This window comes from Strongyloides ratti, assembly GCF_001040885.1.
Source record: "Strongyloides ratti genome assembly S_ratti_ED321, chromosome : 2".
In the NCBI taxonomy this organism is placed as follows: Eukaryota; Metazoa; Nematoda; class Chromadorea; order Rhabditida; family Strongyloididae; genus Strongyloides; species Strongyloides ratti.
Window position 1 is genome coordinate 14,724,219 of NC_037308.1, and position 27,132 is coordinate 14,751,350.

The 27,132-nt window shown below is 20.8% G+C and overlaps 11 protein-coding genes across 11 annotated transcripts; 6 read left to right on the forward strand and 5 right to left on the reverse strand.

Annotated features, from left to right (window-relative positions):
- Positions 1-1,074: 1,074 nt before the first annotated feature.
- SRAE_2000468600 (Zinc finger, C2H2 domain and Zinc finger C2H2-type/integrase DNA-binding domain and Zinc finger, C2H2-like domain-containing protein) lies at positions 1,075-3,248 on the reverse strand (the record flags this gene model as incomplete). The annotated part of the gene is made up of 2 exons (XM_024643590.1): positions 1,075-3,150; positions 3,192-3,248. The coding sequence occupies 2 exons, from the start codon at positions 3,246-3,248 to the stop codon at positions 1,075-1,077; spliced, it is 2,133 nt and encodes a 710-aa protein (XP_024509244.1).
- A 1,329-nt stretch (positions 3,249-4,577) lies between these two features.
- SRAE_2000468700 (Zona pellucida domain-containing protein) lies at positions 4,578-6,071 on the reverse strand (the record flags this gene model as incomplete). The annotated part of the gene is made up of 3 exons (XM_024643591.1): positions 4,578-5,594; positions 5,721-5,947; positions 6,002-6,071. 3 exons carry the CDS (start codon positions 6,069-6,071, stop codon positions 4,578-4,580), a joined length of 1,314 nt encoding a protein of 437 aa, XP_024509245.1.
- Positions 6,072-7,324: 1,253 nt separating this feature from the next.
- SRAE_2000468800 (Hypothetical protein) lies at positions 7,325-8,644 on the reverse strand (the record flags this gene model as incomplete). Its single annotated transcript, XM_024643592.1, has 1 exon — positions 7,325-8,644. The coding sequence occupies one exon, from the start codon at positions 8,642-8,644 to the stop codon at positions 7,325-7,327; it is 1,320 nt and encodes a 439-aa protein (XP_024509246.1).
- Positions 8,645-9,293: 649 nt separating this feature from the next.
- SRAE_2000468900 (Cleft lip and palate transmembrane protein 1) lies at positions 9,294-11,214 on the reverse strand (the record flags this gene model as incomplete). Its single annotated transcript, XM_024643593.1, has 3 exons — positions 9,294-9,431; positions 9,478-11,082; positions 11,143-11,214. 3 exons carry the CDS (start codon positions 11,212-11,214, stop codon positions 9,294-9,296), a joined length of 1,815 nt encoding a protein of 604 aa, XP_024509247.1.
- Positions 11,215-12,538: 1,324 nt separating this feature from the next.
- On the forward strand, positions 12,539-14,327 carry SRAE_2000469000 (General substrate transporter family and Major facilitator superfamily domain, general substrate transporter and Major facilitator superfamily domain-containing protein; the record flags this gene model as incomplete). Its single annotated transcript, XM_024643594.1, has 4 exons — positions 12,539-12,668; positions 12,726-12,779; positions 12,825-12,943; positions 13,005-14,327. 4 exons carry the CDS (start codon positions 12,539-12,541, stop codon positions 14,325-14,327), a joined length of 1,626 nt encoding a protein of 541 aa, XP_024509248.1.
- Positions 14,328-14,545: 218 nt separating this feature from the next.
- On the reverse strand, positions 14,546-14,968 carry SRAE_2000469100 (Hypothetical protein; the record flags this gene model as incomplete). Its single annotated transcript, XM_024643595.1, has 1 exon — positions 14,546-14,968. One exon carries the CDS (start codon positions 14,966-14,968, stop codon positions 14,546-14,548), a length of 423 nt encoding a protein of 140 aa, XP_024509249.1.
- Positions 14,969-19,342: 4,374 nt separating this feature from the next.
- SRAE_2000469200 (Astacin-like metalloendopeptidase) lies at positions 19,343-20,567 on the forward strand (the record flags this gene model as incomplete). Its single annotated transcript, XM_024643597.1, has 2 exons — positions 19,343-19,405; positions 19,467-20,567. 2 exons carry the CDS (start codon positions 19,343-19,345, stop codon positions 20,565-20,567), a joined length of 1,164 nt encoding a protein of 387 aa, XP_024509250.1.
- A 247-nt stretch (positions 20,568-20,814) lies between these two features.
- SRAE_2000469300 (Astacin-like metalloendopeptidase) lies at positions 20,815-22,198 on the forward strand (the record flags this gene model as incomplete). Its single annotated transcript, XM_024643598.1, has 2 exons — positions 20,815-20,826; positions 21,065-22,198. 2 exons carry the CDS (start codon positions 20,815-20,817, stop codon positions 22,196-22,198), a joined length of 1,146 nt encoding a protein of 381 aa, XP_024509251.1.
- Positions 22,199-22,708: 510 nt separating this feature from the next.
- On the forward strand, positions 22,709-23,921 carry SRAE_2000469310 (Astacin-like metalloendopeptidase; the record flags this gene model as incomplete). Its single annotated transcript, XM_024643599.1, has 2 exons — positions 22,709-22,744; positions 22,806-23,921. 2 exons carry the CDS (start codon positions 22,709-22,711, stop codon positions 23,919-23,921), a joined length of 1,152 nt encoding a protein of 383 aa, XP_024510884.1.
- Positions 23,922-24,133: 212 nt separating this feature from the next.
- SRAE_2000469400 (Astacin-like metalloendopeptidase) lies at positions 24,134-25,326 on the forward strand (the record flags this gene model as incomplete). The annotated part of the gene is made up of 2 exons (XM_024643600.1): positions 24,134-24,187; positions 24,229-25,326. The coding sequence occupies 2 exons, from the start codon at positions 24,134-24,136 to the stop codon at positions 25,324-25,326; spliced, it is 1,152 nt and encodes a 383-aa protein (XP_024509252.1).
- Positions 25,327-25,723: 397 nt separating this feature from the next.
- Positions 25,724-26,925, forward strand: SRAE_2000469500 (Astacin-like metalloendopeptidase; the record flags this gene model as incomplete). Its single annotated transcript, XM_024643601.1, has 2 exons — positions 25,724-25,774; positions 25,816-26,925. The coding sequence occupies 2 exons, from the start codon at positions 25,724-25,726 to the stop codon at positions 26,923-26,925; spliced, it is 1,161 nt and encodes a 386-aa protein (XP_024509253.1).
- Positions 26,926-27,132: the final 207 nt, after the last annotated feature.

A 27,132-nucleotide genomic window follows, 5' to 3' on the forward strand; every position in this document is an offset into this window, starting at 1 on the left:
ATATATAAATATAAATATATATTAATAATTGGAATGATACATCATTTAATAATAGAAACAATAAAAACAGAAATTACAATAATTACTTCAAACCTCTTCTGTTATAAATAAAACAGATAAATAATTTTGCAAGTGAAATATATCACAGACCTGAAAAAAAAGGTGCCGCAAGTTGAAGTTAAATGACCAGATACTTTTTAATCAGTAACCAGACATTTATTATTTAATACTATTGTTATAACTTTTTGTTATGCAAGTAATTTTGTTATTGTTTGCCATTATTCTATTAAATGATGTTATGAAAAATATAAAGTAAAATTAAAATATGAATATTTTGAATGATATTCTTGAAAGAAACATGTGTTGAAAATCAATCATAGTCCATCTTCTCAATCATTTCTTCAATAAAGGTTCTATTTTACGTTTATCAATTATGTGTACCTAAACAAAAGTTATCTAAACACTAGTCATTATATCTAGTTGTAGATTGAATCAAAGGAACATTTGATTAATAACGTTTTATTTTTTATGAAACATTACAGCTGTATATTTTCTATTGAATAAGATATTGTAACAATATCTTTTTAACAAAATCAAAAGACACCTTTTTTATTTAAATCAAAAAATAAAATCAAAGTCATGGTGTTTATCGTATCATTGATATATGTATTATAAAATGTTTATCTCAAAATATTTTATAGCTTTTAAATTATTACTACTTAATAGCAATCTTAGTAAACTATATTCATAGAAAGCGGACGATATCAGTATAAACAAAAAACCATATTGCAACATTTTTACTTTAATTTATCTATTGATGTGAAAAATGTAAGATTGATAGAAAGCAATTAGTAAAAGAATGGCACTAAAAATATTTTATAAAAAGCATTTAATTCCAGTAATAACAACTGACAATTATTAGAAAAATAGTAAAATATACAATTAAAAATAAGCTGATAATTATTAACAAAAAAAAAAAATACATTTGTAAATTAAATATACGTTAACGAAAACAGTTATTTAATAAAAAAATTCATATATTTTTTCACGTTTCAGAAATATATTATCGTAGTATTATTTTGAAGTTTTCCTAAATCTTCTCGGTGGAGGTGGAGCAATAAAACTATTTTGTTCTTCCTTCATTAGCATATCTTTTTCCAACTGAACTTCATTTTCACTATCTTTAGGTACAACTAAAGTTTCATCACTCTCATCTATTTTCTTTCTACTATCCCTCATATCAATTACTTTACATTTTGAATATTTATTTATACTTCTTGGAGGTGGGCCTGAAAGAAAATTAACCTCCTTTGTTTCAGTATCTTTACTCCTAACTACTATATCTTCACTTTTCACCTCCTCTATTAAATGATCACTTTCCTGATAACCTTTATGTGCCTGACTAATATGCATTTCAAGAACTTTTTCACCTGCAAATTTTATCATACATACAGGGCAAGCTTTAGAATTTTCAAGATCTTTATTTTGCATTATTAAAGGTGGCGGTACATTTGATTCATTAGGCATTGGAAAACGCATCATTTCACGATGAATTTTTGATTCATCTTCAACAATATCTTTTATTTCAATTTGTGGAACTTTTGATGTATCATTTACCATTTTTGCTGCAACCTCACGTACCAATTTTTTTAATTCAGCTGCAGATGATTGTTCACGAACAGCTTGTTCAATATGTGCATTTGAAAATGGACATGTTTTACGATAATGAAATAACAAAGAATAATCATATTTAAATCGATGACCACATAAAACACAATGATGTGTTCCTTCACCTCGATGATATCCTTGTAAATGACGATCTAAACGTTGTTGTGAAGCAAAAGACCTAAAACATTCGGGACACTGAACCGAAATATTTCCATTAGCAAAATAAACTTTTCCACTTGATGAGTCAATATATCTATGAGCAAGATGTTCATCATCCTCCATTCTTCCACTTTGTCTTGTCTCAAATAAATGATCTTGAAAATAAACATCTTGATGATATGGATCATTTAAACTTTGAATACTTCTTGCTGTTGCATAGTCTGCCTCCATTTCACGTAACATCTGACTATTCACGACTCTTTTTAATAAACTTTGAACCATTTTTTTAAGATTGTCATTATCCATTGTAAAATGATCAATATAACCATGTTCAAAACCTTGTTGAATGGTAGGACAATTCGTCCTCCAATGTTTTATTAAATTATGGTGAAATTTGAAAATAACTCCACAGAGATCACAAAAAAATCCGCCACATGGCGATCTAACATCAACTAAACCATCACCTTTATGAAGTGATAAATGTCTTCCAAAATGATTTGGTGGAACTAATACACCACATGATCTACAATCTATTTTTCCTTTTAATCTTGAATCTCCTGATTCTCTATGATTTAATTGACTTGAACTTGCGTATAATATCGTCCTAGGAAGTATATTATCTTGTGGATTACTTTTATGTTTTTCATTTGCTAACATATCAACTACTCTTCGTAATTGATTAACATCACACGACTTTCGTTCTTCTAATGACATAATCTCATGAATATCACGACATGTTTTTCTCCAATGATAAAACAAATTATACTCGTATTTATAACCTTTTTGACAAAGAGGGCATTGAAATGAACCAAATACTTGATGAACAGATAAATGTCTTTCTAATCTAGCAGTGTTAATAAATGTTTGACCACATTCAGGACACATACAACTACCTTCAACACGATTACGTCGATGTTTACCAGTAGTTGCTGACATCTCATCATCACCTACACTTGATCCTGGATTTGATGATGGCATACCATATGGAAAATTATCATCAATATAAACAACTTCTAATGAACCATCCTCTCTTGTCATTACAGTTCTATTTCTTGTTTGCCCTGGAATAAAATCACCTTCAAAACAATTCTCTTGCAATTGAAAATAAGGACCTTCACCAGCATATAAAGTTCCATCATCTATTATAACAATATGTTCTACAGTTTGTTGTTCATTAGTTACTAATTGTATTGAACTCACACAATGCATATCAATTTCTGGAGCATCTTCATGTGTTATTATATATGTTTCACCATCTTCACCAATAACAATCTCAGCAAAAGCTTCTTGTTTTGGAATACCTTCATCATCTTCAAGTATTTCCTAAAAAAATATGTATTATAGACAAAAGATGATAAAAAAACCTCTTGATTCACTAGATCACTGTGATCTTCATCAACAACAGCAAACGACAAACTCATCAGAAATTAGTTTCGCGATAAATTTTATGAGTGATACTTTTCCAAAATAACATCTCATAAAGATAACAACCATATTGTTGGAGTAATGTTTTAATATTATTGTTTTTTTATTATAATGTTGATTTTAAAGATGTACATTTTAAGGGTGGAATATAAACTATACGGTAGATCAGATAACTTATATTTAAAAACTATTTTAAAGTTGAAAGTCATTTAAACATGGATTTTTTTAATAGACAAAAATAAACAATTAATATATGATATTATTTTTATATAATAAATTTAATGTAAATATTTATATAAAATTTTAGATCATAATATTTTAACTTATATGATATTAGAAATTAATTTTTTTTTTTCAGTTAGCACCGTATGAAAATGTAAAGTTCTGTCGTGGAAAAAAAGTTTTTTTTAAATGTAAAATTTGGTTGTAAAAAAATAGAAATATACCAACTACAAAACAAAATTTTTGTTATTGTTAACGTTATTAATTAAATTTGGTATTAAAACTTTTTTGTTTTTAACATTATCAATTACCATTTAAAAACATATTAAAAATACATATAAAAAAAAATATTATAATATTTTTTACCTGTATATTACCTTTAAAACTTATTGCATTAATAATAAAAATTTAAAAACACTATATAATGAGCTTATAATTTATCAAAGTTCAAAGAATATATCAATTAAACTTATCTTTAATTTATAATTAAAATTAATTACATTTTAAAATTTTGAACAAATATAAAAATTTTATTTTCTAATTAATTTATTTGCAATATGTATTTTTTTTTGTTTATTTAATGGATTGAAATTATTTTAATAATTTTTATAATAAATTATAGTATAGAAAAAAAAATGATCTATTGTAAACAACTTTATTAAAATTAAAAAATTTTTTTAAAAAAAAAAGTAAAAGTGTAAGCAAGATTTGTAGAATTATTAGTTTTGAAAATTATTTATGAATGAAGTTTATTTTAAATGATTACCTATTTTTTTCTAATGCAAAAAAAAGTTTATATATATATTAGAATGGACTTAGAGTTTTATCGGTAGTAGTATTAGCATAGCAATAATTCAAAGTCAACTTTTATTGATAATATTTAATATATTAATAATTATATGAAATATATTTATTTATTTTTATTTTACAATAAAACTTGTTTATATTAACAATAAAATTATTAAGAACCATTTGTTTAAATGAAAGTTAATAAGATGATAAATTAAAACAGAAATTTATTTAAAGTTAGTTTTAAGTGAAACTAAAAGAGTATAATGGCAAAATAAATTATAAAGGGAGATAATATAAAATAAAATAAATTATTAATATTTGTTAATATAATTTATAAAATTTTTAGGAAGATTTTTTACATAAACATTATCAGGATTATTTGGATGAAAATTTCCAATAGGTTGATTATGAATAATACTTCCAGTAGGCGATATTCCATCAACACTATAACTTGTATAACATGGAATATCATTTAATTTATTAGATCTTCTTAATTTTCTAGCAAGTACAATTGATAAAATTGTTGTAGTAAAACATAATATAGATAAAATAATAATACATATTAATAATGGTGTAGGAATGACATCATGTTGAATTTGTTGTAATTCAACTGATCTTTCTTGATTATTTTTTAAAATATTATCTTTTACTATATCTATACTACGAACAACAGTAACTTCATCAACAGCATCATTTAATTTAGATGATGTATCAGATGTATGTCTTCTTTTACGAAAACCTAATCTTGCAGCCGTTAAATTAGAATTTGAAATTTTTTCATAACAATTACTTTCACATTCTTCAGGATCTAAACATATTTGAACTGTACAATGAACAAATATTGTTGTTTGATTTCTAAATTGAAATGTATCAAATTTAGTTACATATATTCTATTATTTATATTAGCTAATGGTTTAACAATTGTAGAAAACATATCTACAGGACAATTTGATTGAACAAATGTAACACGTCTTGCACCAGGTGCTTCCATATCTTCTTTATCTGAAAAAAAACATTCTTTTGGTAACATTGCACGGTAAGCTTCATCTGGTGTTAATGAAATATATAATTGCAATGTATCACCAACTTTAGCTGCCTTTAATGTTTGATTGTCAACACCTGTAAATGTCATCTCAACTTTCGGTTTTGGTTTTGATCCTGTACTTGCAACAAGTTCTTGTCCTTTTTTAACATTATTATATCTTATAGTTTGTACAGATTTTGTATAAAAACAATATACATGATTAAGAATAGTTGGATGTTCTTCATTATCAGAATTAACATCTTCTAAAGCAACAACTGTCTCAGCAGTACTATAATTAGGTTCCTAAAATATAATAATATATTATAAATTTTTTATTTTTAACATCTGTTTTATATTAAATTTTTTATCTTAAATATATTGTTAAAATTATATATATTTTTACTATTTATATATAATATATATACTTACCAAATGTGTAAGAAATACATCACACATTTGACCATACGGTATAGAAAGATTATAAATACCTTGGTCAACATCACCTTTAAGTGTTGTTGAACACATTGGATTAGAACCTTTTCCATGAACATATAAAACTGGTTCAGAATTTGAATTAGCCTCCCAACGTAAATAATCCGGATAGGAACGATTAAAAATAACAACCATAGCATCTGATAAACATTTTACCTCAGCAACTAAAAAAAAGTTTTTTATTTAATTAATTTTTATTATAAATATTATAAATTTACCAAATCCATCACCATTAATAAATGGAAAAATTGTTATAATTAATATTATAAAATATAATTTCTTCATCATTCTAAATATAAATTTTAAAAAAAAAAAAATAAGAAAATTTAAATCTTAAAAACAAAAGATAATAAAAATAAAAGATATGATTATTATTAGTATGAACATTGACGGTGCCCACCTGTTCTTGTGGACCATTTATCTACTAATCCCGGTTCTAGGCAACCAATTATAGTAATAAGGATCCAATAAAAGAATAAAAAGAAGCTTTATTATAACTGTCTGGTTAGCGGTAAAATAATATCTTGGCAAAGGTACTGATTCAATCTCATATTATTATTAATTATATATAAGATAATTGACAATATATTTTTTTTTAAGACAGGTGAAGTTTTGGTAAATGAGTTAAGATTTACTAAATAAAAAGTATAAAATTTATTAATGAAAAATGATTATTTATATAAGTATCTTTCTGAAGATTATTGTAAAATGGGTGGAGATAAATGTTATAAGATAATTGATCATCACATTATTTTAAGAATTGATTATGATAATAAAAATATTAATATGTTCAATTAATGTTCATTAAAAATTTTTATTATTTGAAGTACCTTATGAGTATTAATATCTTTTATAAAACTTTTTAAAATTTATAATTTAAATATGAATTCATTTAGCTTTACATATATTTATTAGTATAATTTATTCATAATATGTATAATAAGCACTTTACTTTCATTAGGTTTACACTTATAAATTATTATTTTTTTAAACAATACTAGAAAAAAAATTTTAAATAATTTATTTTATTTAAAAAAAAAATTAAAATATATTTTATTATTTTATACTTTTGTTATTTTTACATATTCTTTTCATAAATCTCCATTTAATTTAAATTACAATGAGAAATATAATATTAGATAAAAAATATAAAAGAAAGCTTATTTTTTTAAATAGTGTTTTTTTAAAAAATGTAAGATAAGTTTTTATAATATATTTTCAATAATATACATATAATTTTTATATAATAATAAAAGTGTCAAAATAAAAAAAATCAGTTTCTTTTTTTAAAACTATTATTTTCTATGATAAAAAAAAAATTGGCAAATTAATATAATTTATAATTTTTTTAATAATAAAAAAATGAAATAGTTTATATATAATATAAAAAATTGTAATATCAATGTATTTCATTAACATAAATTTAAAATAACTATAATACATAATTAACAATAAAAATATTTCCTTGAGATATACCCGAATAAAAAAAAAATAAATGAGTAAAAATAACTAATATATATTTTACTTGCTAGAGATATTAACTATCCTAAAAATTGCAAGCAATTTTTTTTTAAAATATTATTTTTATTTTCATTGTTTCCTAAGGTTTTTTTATGCTCATCAAATCCATTATCATCATATAAATTGATATCTTTATTTTCAGATTTATTTTCTGGTTTAGTTGAAGGTGATACATCATCATAATAGTCAGAGGATCTTTTAACAATTTTTCGATTAATTTTTAAATTTAATTCATTTATAAAGTTACTAATTAATATTTTTTCATCAATAGATTTTGGAACACGTTTCTGATTATTATTTTTATTTTTTAGCTGAATTTGATTAGATTTTTTTGGTTGAAAACGAATTTGTTCATTTTTTCCTAAACGTTTTTTTCCTCTATTATTTGCTGGAGTATTTTTTTTGATTGGTACTTTTTTTGTTGCATCTCTTCTTGAGATATGAGGTCGATTTACAGGAATAATTGGAATTAAACCTTGTTTAGATTTTGGTAATTGTGCCCTTGGAACGGTAATTTTATCATTTATCGATTCACCAAATGATATAGATTTTATTTTTAAATGTGTTGTTGATATTGGTTTTATTGGTAGTGTTGTTGGACGTGGTAGTGGAACATTTTTTTGTTTTGAAGACCAATTTCTTGATCCTGTTCGTGGTAGTGAACTTTGATAATAAGTATAATCATCATTTAAATTACCCTTTTCATCAATATCTATATCATACTCATCTTTATCTTTATTTGGACGTATTGGAACATCAAATGAAGGATTATGAGAAATGATGTGATTATCATTTTTATTAATCTCATCATGCATAGTACTATTATTAATTGAATCTTCATTTCCTTCTAAATTAGTAATAAAATTATCCATTAATGTAAATCCTCTAGCAAATAATTTACATTCAGTTTCTGATAAACCTTGTTCTTGACAAACTTCTGTAACAGTTTGTGGATTACTACTTAATGCTTTACGCATTTTTTTATCACCCATAAGTTGAGCAACTAAATTAAGATTAGCAAAATTTGAATCATATTTAAAATTATGTGCTGAACATGATATAAATTCACATATTCTAGAATTTCCTTTACAAATAGGAACATAATTTTTATTTGCTAATGGATGAATACCAAGAATATTTTCATCTCTTAAAGGACTTTCTGCATTATCTTTTTGTGTACTTCTACCAATATCTTCAACAATTGGTTTGGCTGTTTCAATAATAGGTTTAACTAATCTTAATGCACCATCTATAAGATCATCAAATACTGATTGCCCAAAAATAGTTTGAATAATAACAAAAAATGATAAAATATTTATAAATTTAATTGACAATTTCATGTTAAATATATTATTTTCATATAAAAATCTAAAATATAATAGTTAATTTTGGTACAATCTGTTAATGTAATATAGAGCACAATACGCATCGCTGAATATTATATGGATAGGATAATTGTTATGTATATAAATATATACATTCTTCATGAATATACTATATATATATATATATATATATATATATTTATAAAATATATAATATTGTCCAGATATATCATTTTTAGTAATAAAAATTATTATAATACAAGAAAAAAGAATGTTTATATAATGTGTAAATATAATATAAGAATGATTGGTTAGAATATTTAATATTCATGATTAAAAATAAGAAATAAAATTAAAAATGTATATATTAATACAAAAGAATAATCATTTAAATCCATTAACAATATATTTTGATTAAATATTACATGTTTTGTCTTGGTATAACAAGTTTAGTAAAATTGATTGTATATATATATAATCCAGATCAAGGTAACATTTACTTTTATTTAAAAATGATTAACAAGTTTCTTTTATTTATTACAATAGTTTTATTTAGCAATTTTTTTTTCATCAATTAAGTAAACTGCCAATTTCATTTATCAATTTTACTATTACAAAATAAATTTTATTAAATAAAATAAAACAACATGAATTAAAAATATTTCTACCTATCTTTCTTTGTTTCTTCTATTGCTTTTGTTTCATCTTTATCTTCCATTTTTTCTAATTGTTCACCAGAAACTCCATATTCATTAACACGTTTAGGATCAACACGATAAATCCATCGTTGATACAAATAAATCTTAAATAAAAATAATTTTAATAAAAATAAAATATAATAATCTTACCAAAAATATTATGTCATCACGGAAACAACCAATTCTATATAATATAGGTAATTTTATCACAAATGCAAAAAGATCATCAATAAATGTATTGATAAATTTGTAGGTTAACATTCTCCATGGTAAATGTGAAACAGATTTTAATTTATAATTAATGAATAATTGAGGAGTCATCATTATGAAACCAAATGTTAATAAATATCCATATAACATATTTAATACCCAACTATACCATCCTTTTTGTTCTTGATAAATTAAACTATAAACTGCATAACCACCTAATAATGGGAAACAAACCCATGAAAGATATTTAAATGCTAATGCATCATACTCAGCAGTTGATGATTCAATATATGTACCTTTATCTTCTAATTTAATTTTTGGAATTATTCCAAATATTTTATTATCATAATCTATTGATACATTCATACATTTTGGTATTTTCCATAATTCAATACCAAGACCAACAAAACCAGATATCCTTATCATAAAATTTGTATCATTATCAATAATATAAAGAAGCATAATAAATTGTTGAACGGTATTCATTAAAACTGTTCTTACACTAAGTCCCTCAACACTTTTTTTATCTTTCCAAAATTGAATATCATTTTTAAAAGCTAACATTTCAAAAATTGTATGAAGAATAGAAACAACAACTGTTATTCCTAAAAGATATACATTTGTTTCAAGAAGTGCTGTTTTTATTGAATCTTGACCATCATCATCACCATCACCTACTCCATCACCACTAAGTAAAGATTGCCATTGAGATTTCTCACTTTGTGAAGCATACATTTGAAATTTAAAAAATGACAGTGGTTGAAATGACAATGATAATGTTATTTCTTCTACTGTCTCATTAATAGGTAAATATTCTGAATTCAAATTCCAGTAATTGTTAAAATATAATATTGGTTTATATGTCCTAGTTTTTTCATCAAATTTAATATATTTATCAAAAGGAGCTGGTAATGAATTAGCTGTTAATTGAGTAAAATCATATACTAAATTTACTGTTAAATTTGGATGCCAAAAATTTAATACTTCATATTTCATTTTATCAGCTTTTAATAATTCTTCCTCTGGTATATCAGATTTTCCCGTTAATAAATTAACAGTACGCTTATAATGTTTTTTCTTATATTTATTTAATTTATGTATACCATAAATAGTTTCATGTTTTTGATATAGTCTACTTTTTGGATTTGGTGAACCTGATGATTTTGTTACAAAAACATGTATATACATAGAAGCATTTTTTTGTAAATATTCAGGTGTTTTAAAAGTTTTAGAATGTGTTAAATAACCATCTGGATCAAATTCATTCCAATCACCATATCTAAAACTTTTATGTTTCCAAAATAAAGCATTTTCATTGTCAAAATCTGTAAAAACAGAATCAGAATCACTTAAATACATATAAAAATCTAATGGTTGGTATATTTGGAATACATTTGTTCCAACAACATTTGCTCCATAATTCGATGATGTTGATGAAGTTACACTCGTATTTTGATTTCCACCAAAAAAATTTTTCATTAAGCTCGATATAAAATAAAATATAATCATTCTTTTAACCATTGATTTTACTATACCCCATGTTCCCTATATTGTAAAAAAAAAAATTTTTTTTAATTATTTTATAAATATTAGTTTTAAACATACACCACCATCTTCGGGAGTTCCTCCATTTTGACCATTTCCGGCTGGTACAGCATCAACAGTACTATCAGCCATTATAAATTAAAAACTATAAAAAATAATAATAATAAAAAGTACAAAAAATTAAAAAATTGTTAATTTTTAAAATATGAATTATTTAGTTTAAACTTCCAACTCATGAATTTGCATATTACATGTAGATATTAAATCATGAATTTCAATATAAGTGACACTATACCAATTCCATTTAATTCTATGAATACTTTCTGTCCACTTTTTTTTCTCTATTAAGAGGATATATATTTGTTATTTGTATAATTATTTATGGAATAAATTTCATTAATTATAAAAGTTTATTTTGAATTTTTAGTTAAATTATCATCATAATACCTTTTGAAATAAAAAAAAAAAATAATAATTATTATTATTATTTATAAGAACATCAAATTTATTTTATTTAATCAGAGATAAAAGGAAATAATGATTTATATTAATTATAATAATAATGGTATTTAGTTGGTCTTATGATAATTATAAAAGAAATAAAAATTATCAAACAGTTTTATCATTGATAATAATAAAAACATTAATAAAGATACTCATAACATTAATATTTATAAGATTATATTTGTATAAAAGATTTAAAAAAAAAAAAAAAGATAAACAAATTAAAATTATAATCATCTGTTTTGGGAGAAAAGTTTTTAAAATAAATGATTAATAATATTGTTTAGTATAAAATATTTAATCAAAGGGTGTATATAAAAATTAATTACAAATTAAATACAAGTATTACCGTGATTTATCACTTGTCTTTTTAATTATTAATTTTGTTCATGAAAGATAACAAAAATATTTGACAAATTATTTAAAATTTATTTAAAGTAAAATTATAATTTGAGGATAATTTTGTTATACTTATTAAAATTATTATATAAAATATACTTTTTATTATCATTTTATGTAGACATATCAATTTAAGAAAGGTATTCTTTTTTAAAGAGATGTCAATTTCTTATCTTTAATTTTTAAGTTGATCTGTATTATAATAATATATTATCATTTTATTAACTATAAAAGAGTGTATGTAAAAAATAGTTGATAATTTTAATATAATATTTTCTAACAATTATTAATATCTTTTTTAGGTTATTAAAAGTTTATTTTAGTTTTTATAATACTATTTTGTTAAAATCATAATTTAAAATTCATCAATTATTATTGTCAAAAAAAAAAAGTATATTATTATATTTTTTTTTGAATTGTTATTATAATTATACCTTTTATGAAAGAATTTTAATAATAGAGGTTATATTTTCTAATAAATATATATATAATATATATAAAAATTCATTGGAAATAAATAACATTTATATACATATATATTATTTTATTTAATATGACTAACGATATAACAACATTTTCTATACCAATTGCTAGGAGTACTGTTGGTAGGTCATCTAGAACTGCTTCAAAATCATTTGGAGGAGATATTAAAACTGATAATCTAGATCCAGATAAAATATTAAGTAAATTTGGAAAATATGGCTTTTTTCAGATGCGTACATATATTCTTATCAATTTAGCATCTATTTTTTATGCTACTGAAGTTATGATTATGTCCTTCATTGGTGAAGAAAGTAAATTTAAATGTATTTTAAATAGTAATCAAAATGAATATTCAGTATCAAGTGATAATTGTTATATTACAAACTTATCAACAAACAAAACATCATATTGTGGTACAGATGGTTTGTCTTATTTTTATTTTAATGAAACTATCCCTAAAACTTTAACATCTCAGGTATTTATTTATAATAATTTTAAATTTTTTATATATATATTTTTTTTTATGAATATTTTAGTTTAATTTAGTATGTAAAGATTCTGTATGGATTCAACATGGAACATCAATTTTCATGATAGGTTCAGCAATAGCAACACCAATATTAACACAATTAGGTGATACTTATGGAAGAAGATTAACATTTTTAATACCATTATGGTTGGCTGTTCTTGCAAATATTGGTGTCTCAGCATCAACAAATTACTATCTATTTTTATTTTTTCGTTTTATTTCTGGTTTTGGAACAGGATCATATATACAAATTGCACAAGTATTAATAATAGAATCTGTTGCAACAGAATTTAGAGATGTATCACCAATTCTTTCAAATTTTACATGGTTTTTTGGTTATTCAATGGTTGGTGTTCTTAGATATTTTATTGATTCATGGCAATGGTTATATTTTTTTTTAACTGCTCCTGGAATATTAACATTTTCATATTATTGGCTTATACCAGAAAGTATTCATTGGCTTGTTCAAAATAATAAGACAAAAAAAGTAAATAAATATATTAAAAAATCATCAGAATTAAATAAAAAATCTGTATTATTAGAAGAATGTCAAAAAAAATCATCTACAAGTTTATCCTCTGATCAATCTGATACAGGATCTTGTTCAACAAATGAAATTTCAAGAAGTTTTATGGAAATGTTAATGACCGGAAAAATTTTTTTTCAATTAAGTATTCAATGTTATATTTTTATACTTCTTAATTTAACTTATTGGGCAATATCATTATATTCAACAGGTTTAAGTGAAGACCCATATAAAGGATATTTTCTTTCTGGTTTAGTTGAGTTACCTGGTGGTATTTTATCATATTTTCTTCTTAAAAAATATCCCCGGAAACCAATAACAATTGCTGGTTTATGTGGTCAGGCAATCTTTATGACAGCAGCAATATTTTTTATTGATAAATCAGTTGGTAGTATTGTATGTATATTAATAGCTAAATCATTTAATTGTATCGTATGGAATTCTGTACCATTAATGGCATCTGAAATGGCACCAACAACAACAAGAAATCGTTTTTATGGTGTATGTAGTTTTATAGGAGAATTTGGATCAATTATAGCACCATATATTGAAGAAGTTAAACAACTTCATCAACATGGTCCTGCTATAATGATATCATTAATGACATGGATTGCTATTGGTGCAATAATGTGTGCACCAGAAACAAAAAATAAACCTTTACCAAGAGATTTTGATGATTTTGATGAAGGTCCATTATTAAAATTTTTAAAAAGAAAAAAAAAAGCAAATTTATCAACATTAAAAAGTAAAGAAAGCAATATAGAAGAAAATTCAATGATTCAAATGAATAACAAAAGATCTTAAAAAGATTTTTTTTTATATATCGGGTGAATTATAAATTTACGATATTCTCATATATTTTTTAGTTAAAAATAACTTCATATATATATGTGACAATTGTGATTAAATATTTTATAATATAAAAAAGAAAATTTTTTTTTTATTTAAAATCATTTATTTTATTTAATTTTATAATAAAAAAAAACAAAATGTTATTACTTATTTATAATAAAAAAAATGTATTATATAACTCTTTGTTCATTTGGTGCTTCACCACTAAGAATTTTATAATCCCAAATAAACAAAATAATTTGAATAATCATAAGTACTGTTGTTATTATATTCCAGAATCTTATTTGATATTGAAGGAAATACCATATCATTAAAGCAACAGCAATAATAAAAAGTACAGCAGAAACAATAGAATATATCTTTTCAAATTTATAATTTGTTATACTAAGAAAATTAAGAATTAAAAGAACTATATTAATAATAACACAAATAGAATTGAAGAATGATGCAGATCCAACACGACCCTCCCCAAAACATAATCCTGATCCACTACAAAGAAATGATGAAACAACTAGTCCAGCAATTATTTGACTTATCTTAATTATACCACGTGAGGAGGTAAAATAATTTGAATTCATTTCAATATTAACCATATTTTCAATCTAAATATAAATAAATAAGTAAACTTTTATTAATTTATCCTTATTATTTAAAAAAAAATAATAATTTAATAAACAAAATAAGTAAGAAGAAAGATAAATAAAAATTGATAAAGTAAATGTAAAAATATATTTATATATTTTTGATCATTTAAAATAATAAAAACAATATTTTATTTAATATATTCCAACAAATAAACATTTGCTTAAATTACTAATAATATTATTGAAAGAGATACTATTATATAATAAGCATATTTGAGGGAGTGGAAATATATTAAATACCATGGCAAGTATAACAACATACATATTTTATTATAAAACATTGAAAAAACAAAAAAAAAAAATTAAAATAAAGATAAAGATTTGAGTAATATAAATCTTAACAATATTTATTTATACTCAATTTATATAAATATAATTAAATATAATATTTCAAATAAATGACAATTATTTTATATAAATTAAGCAGGTTATAAAAATTTTAATGTTTAAATTTTAACATTTTGTGTAAATTAATTTGTTTATCAATTCCAATTAAATGAAAAACAAGTAATTAATGTATTGAAGGTATCCATGTGATTTTCTTTATGTCTATCATAAATCAAAATAAAGGTCTTTACTTTTATGTTAAAATAATTTTAACATTCTATTTCTTATGTCAGTAAACATGTAGTAATATATAATGGTTGAATTATAGATGTGGATAAGTTTTTTTTTTTTAATATCACAAGGCAAGAAAAAAAAAACAATTGAAACTTTATATTTTTAAAAATAGATATTAAAAAAAAAAAATAACTTTTTAAAAGTTAAAATTCATTATTAATTTTTATTTCTAATAAAATAAATCGTTATTTAAAATAATATAATTTCTAATTATAATAAAAACAAATTTTGTCAATATCAATACTTAAAAATATTACTCTTAACTTTGATTTAAAATAAAATATATAATAAAATTATATTAGCGTATTTAATATGTATTTTCAAAGTTAATTTTTAACATTATTTTTATTTATATAAAAAGTTAAAATATTTTATAAATATATATAAATATAATGATTAAATATAATTTTGAGGTGAATATAACAAATAAGTTATTCACAATCTTCTTAAAATTAAAACGAGTATTTGATATTACAAAAAGATAAAATATTTATTTCCTTTATTGACAAATAGCAATTATTAATACAAAAATTTTCTAACCAATAGGTTGAAAATGTCCTTCATCTTTATTTTTAAGGGATGTTAACAAAACATAACTTATTTGAATGTCAAATATTTTTAAAGAAAAACTTTATGATTTTATCAAAAATTATTTTTATAAATAAAAAATAATAATGATACTACTTTTTAAATAATTACATTTTATCAAAATAATTTTTTTTTTACAATTAATATATATTTACATTATAAAACAATGTGATGATGTCTATATTTTATAAAAGTAAAAAAAAAATTTTGAAATATTATAATTTTATTAATTTCAAATATTGGTTTAAGGATAATTGTTTATAATCTTTTTTAACATTAATAAACTATATTCTTTATGTAAATCATACAACATTTATTTCAGTTTGTTTTAAAAAATTTATCTAAAAATTTTATTTATTTAATTTTTGATATAGTAATATTTAAGTTATAAACAATTTAAAATAATATTATAATGATTGTATATTTTAATAATAACAATTATAAATTTATAAAATAACATATTTAAATACAAATTAAAAAATAAATATATCACATTATTTTAACTCTTTTTTTTTTGTTAAGAATATATGTTAGATGTTTAAAAAATAATTACGTAATATTTTTATTTTAATATTTATGTAATATAATATAAGTTAAAAATAAGTTTTAATTACAATATCATTTTACATATAATCAAAAAAGTTATGAAAAAAGTTTCAAGTAAAAATATCCACCAATATATATTTTCAATAAATTTTTCTTTATATTACTATTCATAATTATAAAAAATTATATCTATTCTTTAAAAAATTATTTTTTTTTATTAATTTTATGTTTACCCAATACTGTATTTTGTTGATTATATTCTATTTTACCATTTATATTTGGCATTTCAATTCTTGGTTCTCCAACATTATTTAATGTAGATGGTTGTGTAGGAAGTTCTATACTAACAACAGATCTTTTTTTAATCTCAAAAGTTGTTTCTTTAATTGTTGTTTTATCAATAATTTTGTTACCAGAATTGGTAACTATTTTCAATGATAGAATACAACTAGAAAATGATATTAATAATATAAATATATAATATTTCATTTTTTTTTATATATTTTTTTTATCTTTTTTTTTTTAATTTATATAATATTTTTTTCTCATAAGTATAGGTATTAAAAGATTTTTTTATTCTATTAATCTTTTTATGTCTGTAAATAAAATTTATTAATATGTTTTTTTTTATTAAAATGATAGAATTAAAATTTACAAATGATAGGTTTATTATTGTTAAAAAAAATTTTTTTTATATATTTTTTAGGTAATTAAAATTAATACATATATTTTAAAATTTAACAACAAATGACTAATAAATTAAAAAATATTATATCAAAAATTTATTCAAGTATAAAATTTTTCTATTACAATAAAAAGTACAAAAGTTTATCATATGTCTGAATCCGCATACAATGTTTTATAATAAAACATAGTTATAAGCTGTTAAAAAAAAAGTTGGGTTAAAATGTTATTAAAAATATAATCAACATTTAACAATGCAAGTTAAAAAATTAAATCTGATAATTAAATTGACTTTGTATATTTAAATTTTATTGTTTATTAGCAGAATCAGATTGTGTATTTGAAGATGAACATCCACATGAATTACATTTACATTCTCCAGTACATTTATAACAATTGCATTTGTCACATTTACAATTTTTGTCACATTTGCAACATTTACAAGGATTCTTCTTGCACATACAACAACCTAAATTTTATAATAAAAACTTTTTTTTTGTACTGTATAAACTTACCATTTTGTTTTTTTGAATTTGACTTGTTTGAATTCATTTTTATTAGAAAAAAAAATTATCTTTATAAGTAAGTAATGGTATTCCAAAGTTGTTTAATCCAAAAAAAAATTTTGGTTGTCGATATTTTTTAAAAATAATTATGATAAAAATAGTTGGATAAAAAATAAAATAAAATATTGTTTTAAAATAGCAGTATAAATTTATCAATTAAAGTTGTATAAATTTTTGAAATTAAATACATTTTTTTTAATTAGTAAAAATGTAACCTATTAAAAATAATAATATAAAAAATATGTTGTAGATATGAATTCTTTTTTCAATTCTTTTTTTTTCATTAATTATATAAAAATTTTAATTTTTAGTTTAAAATGATACTTTTATTTTTAAAATAAAATTTTTTTTTACTTGAAGAAAAAATTTACATAAAGTTTCTAAAAAGAATTAAACAATTTTTACAATGTATAGAAAAAAAATGGGATAGAAAATTCTTAATAAAAGATTTATTTAGAATGATTAATTAGATAAGAGATGAATATTAATTTTATATAAGAATAATTATACTAAATTACTTATGATATAAAAAAATAAATGTTAATTTAGAGTTAATTTAAACATACCTATTTATGATAAGTATTTATTTCTCCATGAAATAGCTTACATACATATGTTATTATTTTCTAAGTATTTATACCATTAAAAGTTATCATTAATAAAGGCAAAAATAATTTACTGGATAAAAAAAAAATAATATTTAACAACAAGTTGATTATAAGAAGTTAAAAAAAAAATCTTTCTCTTATAATTATAAAAAACAATATATGATTTAAATGAATAGTACATTTTTATAAATTCATAATTAACATTAAAAATTTAGTTAAATTTAATCATTTATGTCAAAGAAAAAATTTAATAAAAAAAAAATCTTGAAATTTATATAAAAAGTTTTTTAATTAAAAAAGTAATTTGTTTATTAAATTAAAAATGTATTTGAAATATTCTTAACAAATTCTAACAGGAAACATTCTTATTAATAACTTAAAAATATAGTGACATTATTTTTAAATTACAAATAAGAATAGATTAAAAATCTATTGGTTATTTATTAGAAATAAAATATACTTTAAAATAGATATGATTATTTATTAAAAATATATTACTTATACTTTTAAAAAAAATTTTTTTTTCAATTAGTATTATATTTACCAAATTAATATATTAAACAAAACGTTTGTAATTTTTAAAAAAATTTTACAAATAATTTTTAAGTCAATATTAATAATTTTCATTTAAATAATTTTTTAAAGTAATTGTTTTCATTATTATTTTTTAATAGTAGTTGTATTTTAGTAATTTATTATATCTATAAAAAATGTTTCAATGTACAAAAGAAAAATATATCTTGTTAAATTTAGTACTATTAATGTATATAATTGTAAGTTTTATATATATATTTATATAATTAAATTATTATAAAAAAAAAATTTTTTTTTAAGACACATCAATTAATATTAGCATATGATAGTGAAGAAGATAACTATAGAAATAAAAGAGCTATATCAATAGATCAAGATTTTAAATGGACATTTCCAATAAAATATTATGTAAATGTGGGTGTTAATCCAACTTATGTTATACAAGCAACAAGATATATTACCAGTCATACATGTATTAGATTTCAAAGAGTTTATTCATTAATAAATGCAACTGGATTAAATTTTGTCTCAGATCAAGGATGTTTTGCATTTGTTGGAAGAGTAGAAATAAATACAACTCAAGAGGTAGCAGTTGGAAGAGGTTGTTCTAGTCAAGGATGGATACAACATATGATTGGTCATTCACTTGGATTACTTCATGAAGAAACTCGTCCAGACAGAGGAAAATATGTTAAAATTTATAGATATAATGCAAGACAAAATAAATTAAATGATTTTCTAATTGATATAAGAAATAAAGTAAGAACATACAACTTTAAATATGATTTTGGTGGTTTGATGCATAGTAATAAAACAACAAGAACAAAAAATGGAAGAAAAACAATTGATCCATATAATAAAAATTTTTATCAAACAATTGGACAAAAGGACAATTTAAGTTTTAATGAATTAAAAACTTTAAATTATTATTATTGTAATCATAAATGTCCACACAAATTTAAATGTGATAATCGAGGATATATTAATCCAAATAATTGTAATGTTTGTAAATGTCCAACTAATTATTCTGGTTATAAATGTCAATTAATAACTTCATCTTCAATTGGTTGTCCAAGAGTTTACATCCGTGCAACAGAACGTCCAAAAATAATAAAAATAAGAGGAATTAAAAATTGTTATCATCAAATCAAAACAACAAGAGGTTTTAAAATAAGAATGGTATTAAAAAATGCTAATCTTCCAAAAGGTTTAAATTGTAAACCTAATAACGGGTTAGAAATAAAATTTTTTAAAGATAAAACAGTTTCAGGAAATCATTTTTGTGGTAAAAGAAGAAATGTTGTTATAAGATCAAGAGGGTATCATGTTTCCTTTCATTATAAAGGAATCAACAAAAATCATTTTATTGTATTGGAACATCGAAGAGTTAGAGGACTATAAATATTTAATTTCAGTATTAAATATATAAAGTTATTTTATAAATCTAATATAAAATAAATTTTGTCTAGATAAAATTTAATAAAAAATTTTAGAAAAAAAAATTACTATTATAAGGTTATTTAAATTAAAAAATTTTTTTCACACTATAAGTTAAACTTTTAGAAGCTATTACTAAATATAAACATTTTTTTTTTTCAAAAGTCATACTTTTTAATACAAAAACTTTGTTGTTAAATTTTTTTTTTTAATGCATAGAAAAGTTAGAAAAAAAATATAAATATTTTTACTTGTTAATATCTCCAAATTTTTATTTTATCAGGTGTTTTGAAAGATGAAATATTATATATAATGTATCATTTAAAATAAACTTTTACTATTTTTTTTATGATGCATTTTTTTTTTATTAATTTTTTATATTTCATTTTTATTATACAAAGCATTTTATCTTTGGTATGTCTGAATTGTTTATTTATAAAATAATTTTAAAATTTTAATAGACAATTAAAAGAATGGATCAAATAAATAAGAAGAAATTAAATAAAAATTTTAAAAATACATCATTGATCACTTATCATTTAGAGCGTAATAAAAGAGGAATTTTTAAAAAAATGCCTTATGAATGGACATTTCCTATATTATATAAAGTAGAGTATCCTGTTGATAGTAAAATTATTGACAATGCAATTAATTTTATTCAAAATGAAACTTGTATTAAATTTAAAAAAGTTGAAAATCTTAACGGAACTGGAATATATTATATAAGAGGAAATGGATGTTTTTCTGTTGTTGGAAAAAATTCAGAAACACAATCACAAAATATTACAATAGCAAAGTATTGTGAACGTATTGGTATTGTTGAACATGAAACAAGTCATGCTTTAGGATTGTTACATGAACATAACAGAGAAGATAGAGGAAAATACATTGATATTAATTATAATAATATTGTTAATGATTTTTTATTAGATTTTCAAAAATTTAATAATACAATATCAGAAAATTTTAATTTAAAATATGATTATGGTTCAGTTTTACATTATCAAAGTTTTGCTGGTTCAAAAAATAAGAATAAATCAATTGATTCAAAAGATTATATTTATTCAAAAACAATAGGCCAAAGAACACAACTTAGTTTTAATGATATTAAACTTTTAAATTTTTATTATTGTAATTCTATTTGCAAAAATAATTTAAAATGTTTACATAATGGATATCCTGATTCTAATAATTGTAATATATGTAAATGTCCACGATTTTTTGACGGAAAAAATTGTTATAAATTAAAAAAATCTGACTTTTCTTGTAAAAAACAAGAGATGGAAGCTAAATATTATATTAAAACACTTAAAGTATATGGAAAGAAAAATTGTTACTTTAAAATATATACTGAAAATGGTTTTAAAATTAAAATAAATATTAAAAAAATATTATTAAATCATCTTGATATATGTGAACCAGATAAAAGTATTGAAATAAATTATTTAATAGATAAATCAGTTTCTGGTGCAATGTTTTGTGGTCTTACAAAAAATATAATAATTAAAAGTGAAGGTATAGATGTTGTTATACATTATATTGGTTCTAAATCAGAAGATTTAATGGAATTAGAATATCAAAAAATTAGAATTTAAATAAAAAATTACATTTTTATAAAAAAAAAATTATAATATTTTAAAAATAAAATTTTTTTTCTTCAAATTATTGTATAATGTTAAATAATTCTAAAGCAATATTTTTAAATTAATTTTTTTTTTGGAAAAATTTTTTTTTTTTAACAAAAATATAGAAAAATTATTATTACTAATAATTAATTTTTAAAAATTTTTTGTTTATTTAATATATATAATTTTTCAAATATTACATAAAAAAAATATTTACCACTAAAAAGAATTGTATAATATACATAAAATAATTATTATATTAATAATATTTTTTTTATTATTATTTAAATTTCAAACTAAAGAAGAAATTTTTTTCAAAGTACATAAAAATATTTTGAGAAGTACAATTTAAAAACATTTAATTAGCAAAATTTGTTTTTTAAAAATATTAAGTTTATTTTATCAGGTGAGATAGTTTAGCAATTATTAGTTAGTATATTAAGGATTCTAAAAAAATTTCTTTTATCATTCAATTAAAAAATGTTTATAATTTTAATTTTTCTTCAAATATTTCTAGTAGCAGAATTAATAAAGGTATATAATAAATATAAAATATTATCATTATTTTTTTTTTAAGCCTATAGAAAATAAATTAACTAAGGTTATTTCATTTAAACATGATAATTCAATATCTATTAATAATAGATATAAACGTGCTATAATGAGAAAACAAGATTTTCAATGGACATTTCCAATAAATTATTATGTTTCAAATGGAGTTGATTCTAATTTTGTTCAATTAGCAATAAAAGGTATTGAAGAAAAAACATGTATAAGATTTAAAAAAGTTAATAAATTAGCTAATGCAACTGGATTAAATTTTGTCTCAAATCAAGGTTGTTCTTCATTTGCTGGAAGAGTTGAAATTAATACAACACAAGAAGTTGGTATTGTTAAAGGATGTGATACTATTGGTTGGATACAACATATGATTCTTCATTCTTTAGGTGTATTACATGAAGATGACCGCCCTGACAGAAATCGTTATGTACAAATTATAAAAAAAAATATTAGACCAAAAAAATTAAATTCTTTTAAAATTCAACATCCAAATAATGTTTTGACGTATAATCTTAAATATGATTATGGATCACTTATGCAAAGAAATGGTACAGCATCATCTAAAAATGGTTTACCAACTGTAGTACCAATAAATAAACATTATTTAAGAAGAATTGGTTTTGCTAAAACATTAAGTTTCAATGATGCAAAACTTTTAAATCTTCATTATTGTCATTCAAAATGTCCAATTAAATTGGTATGTGATAATCGTGGATATACAGATCCAAATAATTGTAATAAATGTATCTGTCCAACTAATTATGCTGGAAAAAATTGTGAATTAATACAAAAAAATTCACCTGGATGTGGAAGAGTTTATTTAAGAGGAACATATAAAGCAAAATATTTAATTGTTAAAGGGGTAAAAAATTGTTATTTTCAAATAAAAACATATCCAAGATCAAGAATAAGAATGTTAATTGAATCAGCAAATCTTCCAACACCAAAAAGGTGCATTGCAAACACAGGACTTGAGATAAAATATTTTAGAGATAAAACAGTTATGGGTGCAACTTATTGTGGAATTAATTATTATAAAGATTTAACATCAGCAGGATATCATGTATCGTTACATTATAATGGTACTCAACCAAAAAATTATTTAAAATTAAAATATTGGAGAATACTATAATAAATTAATAATTTTTTTTTTCTTACAAAGTTTTAATCTTTAGAGCATTTGTATAAAAAAAATAACAGATTAGTTTTTTTTTATTAAATAATTATTCAAAATAGTTACAATAACAATATTAATAATAATGTTATATTAATACTATTAAATATTTAATCCGCTTGATTTTTTTTTTTAATTTCAAAATATTTTTTTTTAATTTCATTTTCAGTATGAATATATATTTTTTATGTATTTTTGTAATATTATTATTCTTTTTTAATAATGTAAGTTTATTTTTATAGTTTATAATTTTATTTTAATTTAGACTAAAAGTTATCATAACGAAGAGAGTAAAAATATCACTTTATCCTATAATTATAATAATACAAGAAATAAAAGAGCAATTTTTAAGAATGTTCAACCAAAATGGATATTTCCAATATCATATACAGTTGGAAATAATATCAATGGACAATTGATTGAAGATGTTCTTAATGGTATAAGAAAAGAAACTTGTTTAACTTTTAAAAAAGTTTCATCTTTTCAAGGTATTGGAATTAAATATGTTAAAGGAGCATCATGTGGAATTTTTAGTAAAAATTTTACCCCTGTAATAATTGGTATTGCTCCATTTTGTGGTAAAGTAGGAAAAATTCAAAAAAAAACACTTAATATTTTAGGATTATTAGATGAAGAAGATAGACCCAACAGAAATAATTATGTTACAATAAATTTTAATAATGTTGTTGATAGTGTTCGATTTGAATTAAATTCTAAAAATCCTTCTGTAGTAAATTCATATAATCTAAGATATGACTATGGTTCAATTATGCATAATGGAAAATATTATGTTAGTAAAAATGGAAAAATGACAATTGTTCCAAAAAATAAATTATATATGAATACAATAGGTCAAATTTCAGAGTTAGGATTCAATGATATGAAAACATTAAATATGTATTATTGTTCATCAAAATGTCCAGTAAAATTAAATTGTTTAAATGGTGGTTATACAAATCCTAACAACTGCAATATATGTAAATGTCCAAGATTTTTTACTGGAAAATTATGTGGTCAAATTTTTTCATCTATAAGTAGTTGTGGTAACACAATATTAACAGCCACTACAACAAGTAAAATATTAAATATTACAGGTAAAAAAAATTGTATTTATCAAATATCAACACAATCAGGATCAAAAGTTAAACTGACAATATTAAATACAAAATTAACAAAAAGAAATCCATGTCCACCAAATGTTGGTATTGAAGTAAAATTTTTAGCTGATAAATCAGTATCTGGTGCAACTTTTTGTGGTATAACAAAAAATATTATAATTAATTCTATAGACAATAGTATTATACTAAAATACAATGGTCTTTTTGAAGATAATTATTTAAAATTTTCATATATAAAAATATAAAAATATATATAGTAATTATTTGACTACAAAATAAACAAATTATATTTTTTTTTTATTTAATTTAGAATAATATGATAAAAATTTTTATTGACATAATAAAACTAATTTTAAAAAAGGTAATATAAATAGAAAAAAAAATTATAAATAATATTTTACTTTTGCATTCTACAAAAAAATTTGCAAGTATAGTATAAAGTAATTTTTTTTTTATATTTTAACAGTGAGAAAAAATTAAATTTATAAATATTTGATTTATTGAAATCAGATTCTAAATATATAAAAACTTAAATAAGTAAATAAAAAGTACAAAAAAAATTCTAATAAAAAATGAGAATAAAATGACAAAATTCTCATATTAATAACACTAATCAAATTAATAAATTGTCTTTATAAAATTATGTCTAAAGTTTCAACTATCATTCTAATACTATATTTTTTAACTAAAAATGTGAGTTTTTATTCTTTTACATCACAATATTTAAATATTAGATTAATGTTATTTCAAATAACAAAGTAAATAATAATTTTATATTAAATGAAAATAAAAATGTCAGAAACAAAAGAGCTACATTAATAAATTTTTCTCCTCAATGGACTTCACCAATATCTTATTCAATTCAACCTAGATGTGGTTTATATGTTGCTGATATAGTAAGAAGTATAGAAAAAGACACATGTCTTAGGTTTTCAAGAGTTTTTGGTGATATAAATAAAATGATAAAATATGTTTGTGGAATAACTTGTAGAATTAGAAATCAAAAACCAAATCGAAAAATTATTGAGACTGCTCAATATTGTAGAACAAGAGCTAGATTAATACAATTAACATTAAATGCATTAGGATTAATTTATGAAGAAAGAAGACCAGATAGAGATAAATATGTAATTATAAAAAGAGAAAATATTATTGTAAATGAGCGTTATAAATTTCCTCCATTGAAAAGTAGTGATGTATATACAACAGGTTTAAGATATGATTTTGGTTCAATAATGCATAATGGTAGACATTTTGAATCTCAAAATGGTAGATTAACAATAGTATCAAAAAATAGTCATTATCTTAAAACTTATGGACAAACTAAAGAAATGAGTTTTAATGATATAAAATCATTAAATGTGCGTTATTGTCGTAATTCTTGTCAACAAAAATTGAATTGTACAAATTATGGTTATACAGATCCAAATAACTGTGGTGTTTGTAAATGTCCTAGTTTTTATACAGGAACTCTTTGTGAAAATTTGATGCCATCTTTACAAGTATGTGGAACTACTGAATTAGCTGCAACTAATGTAACTCAAACATTGACTATTAATGGAACAAAAACTTGTATTTATAAAATAGTTGCACCTGAAAAATTAAAAGTTGGAATAACTATAGTACAAGCTGATCTACCAGTAAGAGATATTTGTCCACCAAATGTTGGTTTAGAAGTCAAATTTTTATATGATAAATCTGTAGCCGGAGCAAGATTTTGTGGATTACAAAGAAATATCAAATTTAACTCAGTGTCAAAAGAATTAACAATGAAATATGTAGGATTAGAAAATGAAAATTTTGTAAACATTGATTATATTCAAGTTGATCAACTATCTGGCTAATAGCAATATATTTTTTAATATTATATATTGCTTTTATTATAAAATATATGCATAATTACAATTTTGAAAGATGAATTCTTATGAATTTAAAGACTTATTTTTTATATTAAAATTATACTTTTTATTAATATTATTTCTATTTTTTATAATAAAATAATATTATATTTATTTTAGCGTTTAAAAATATTTACTTTACCGTAATATTTA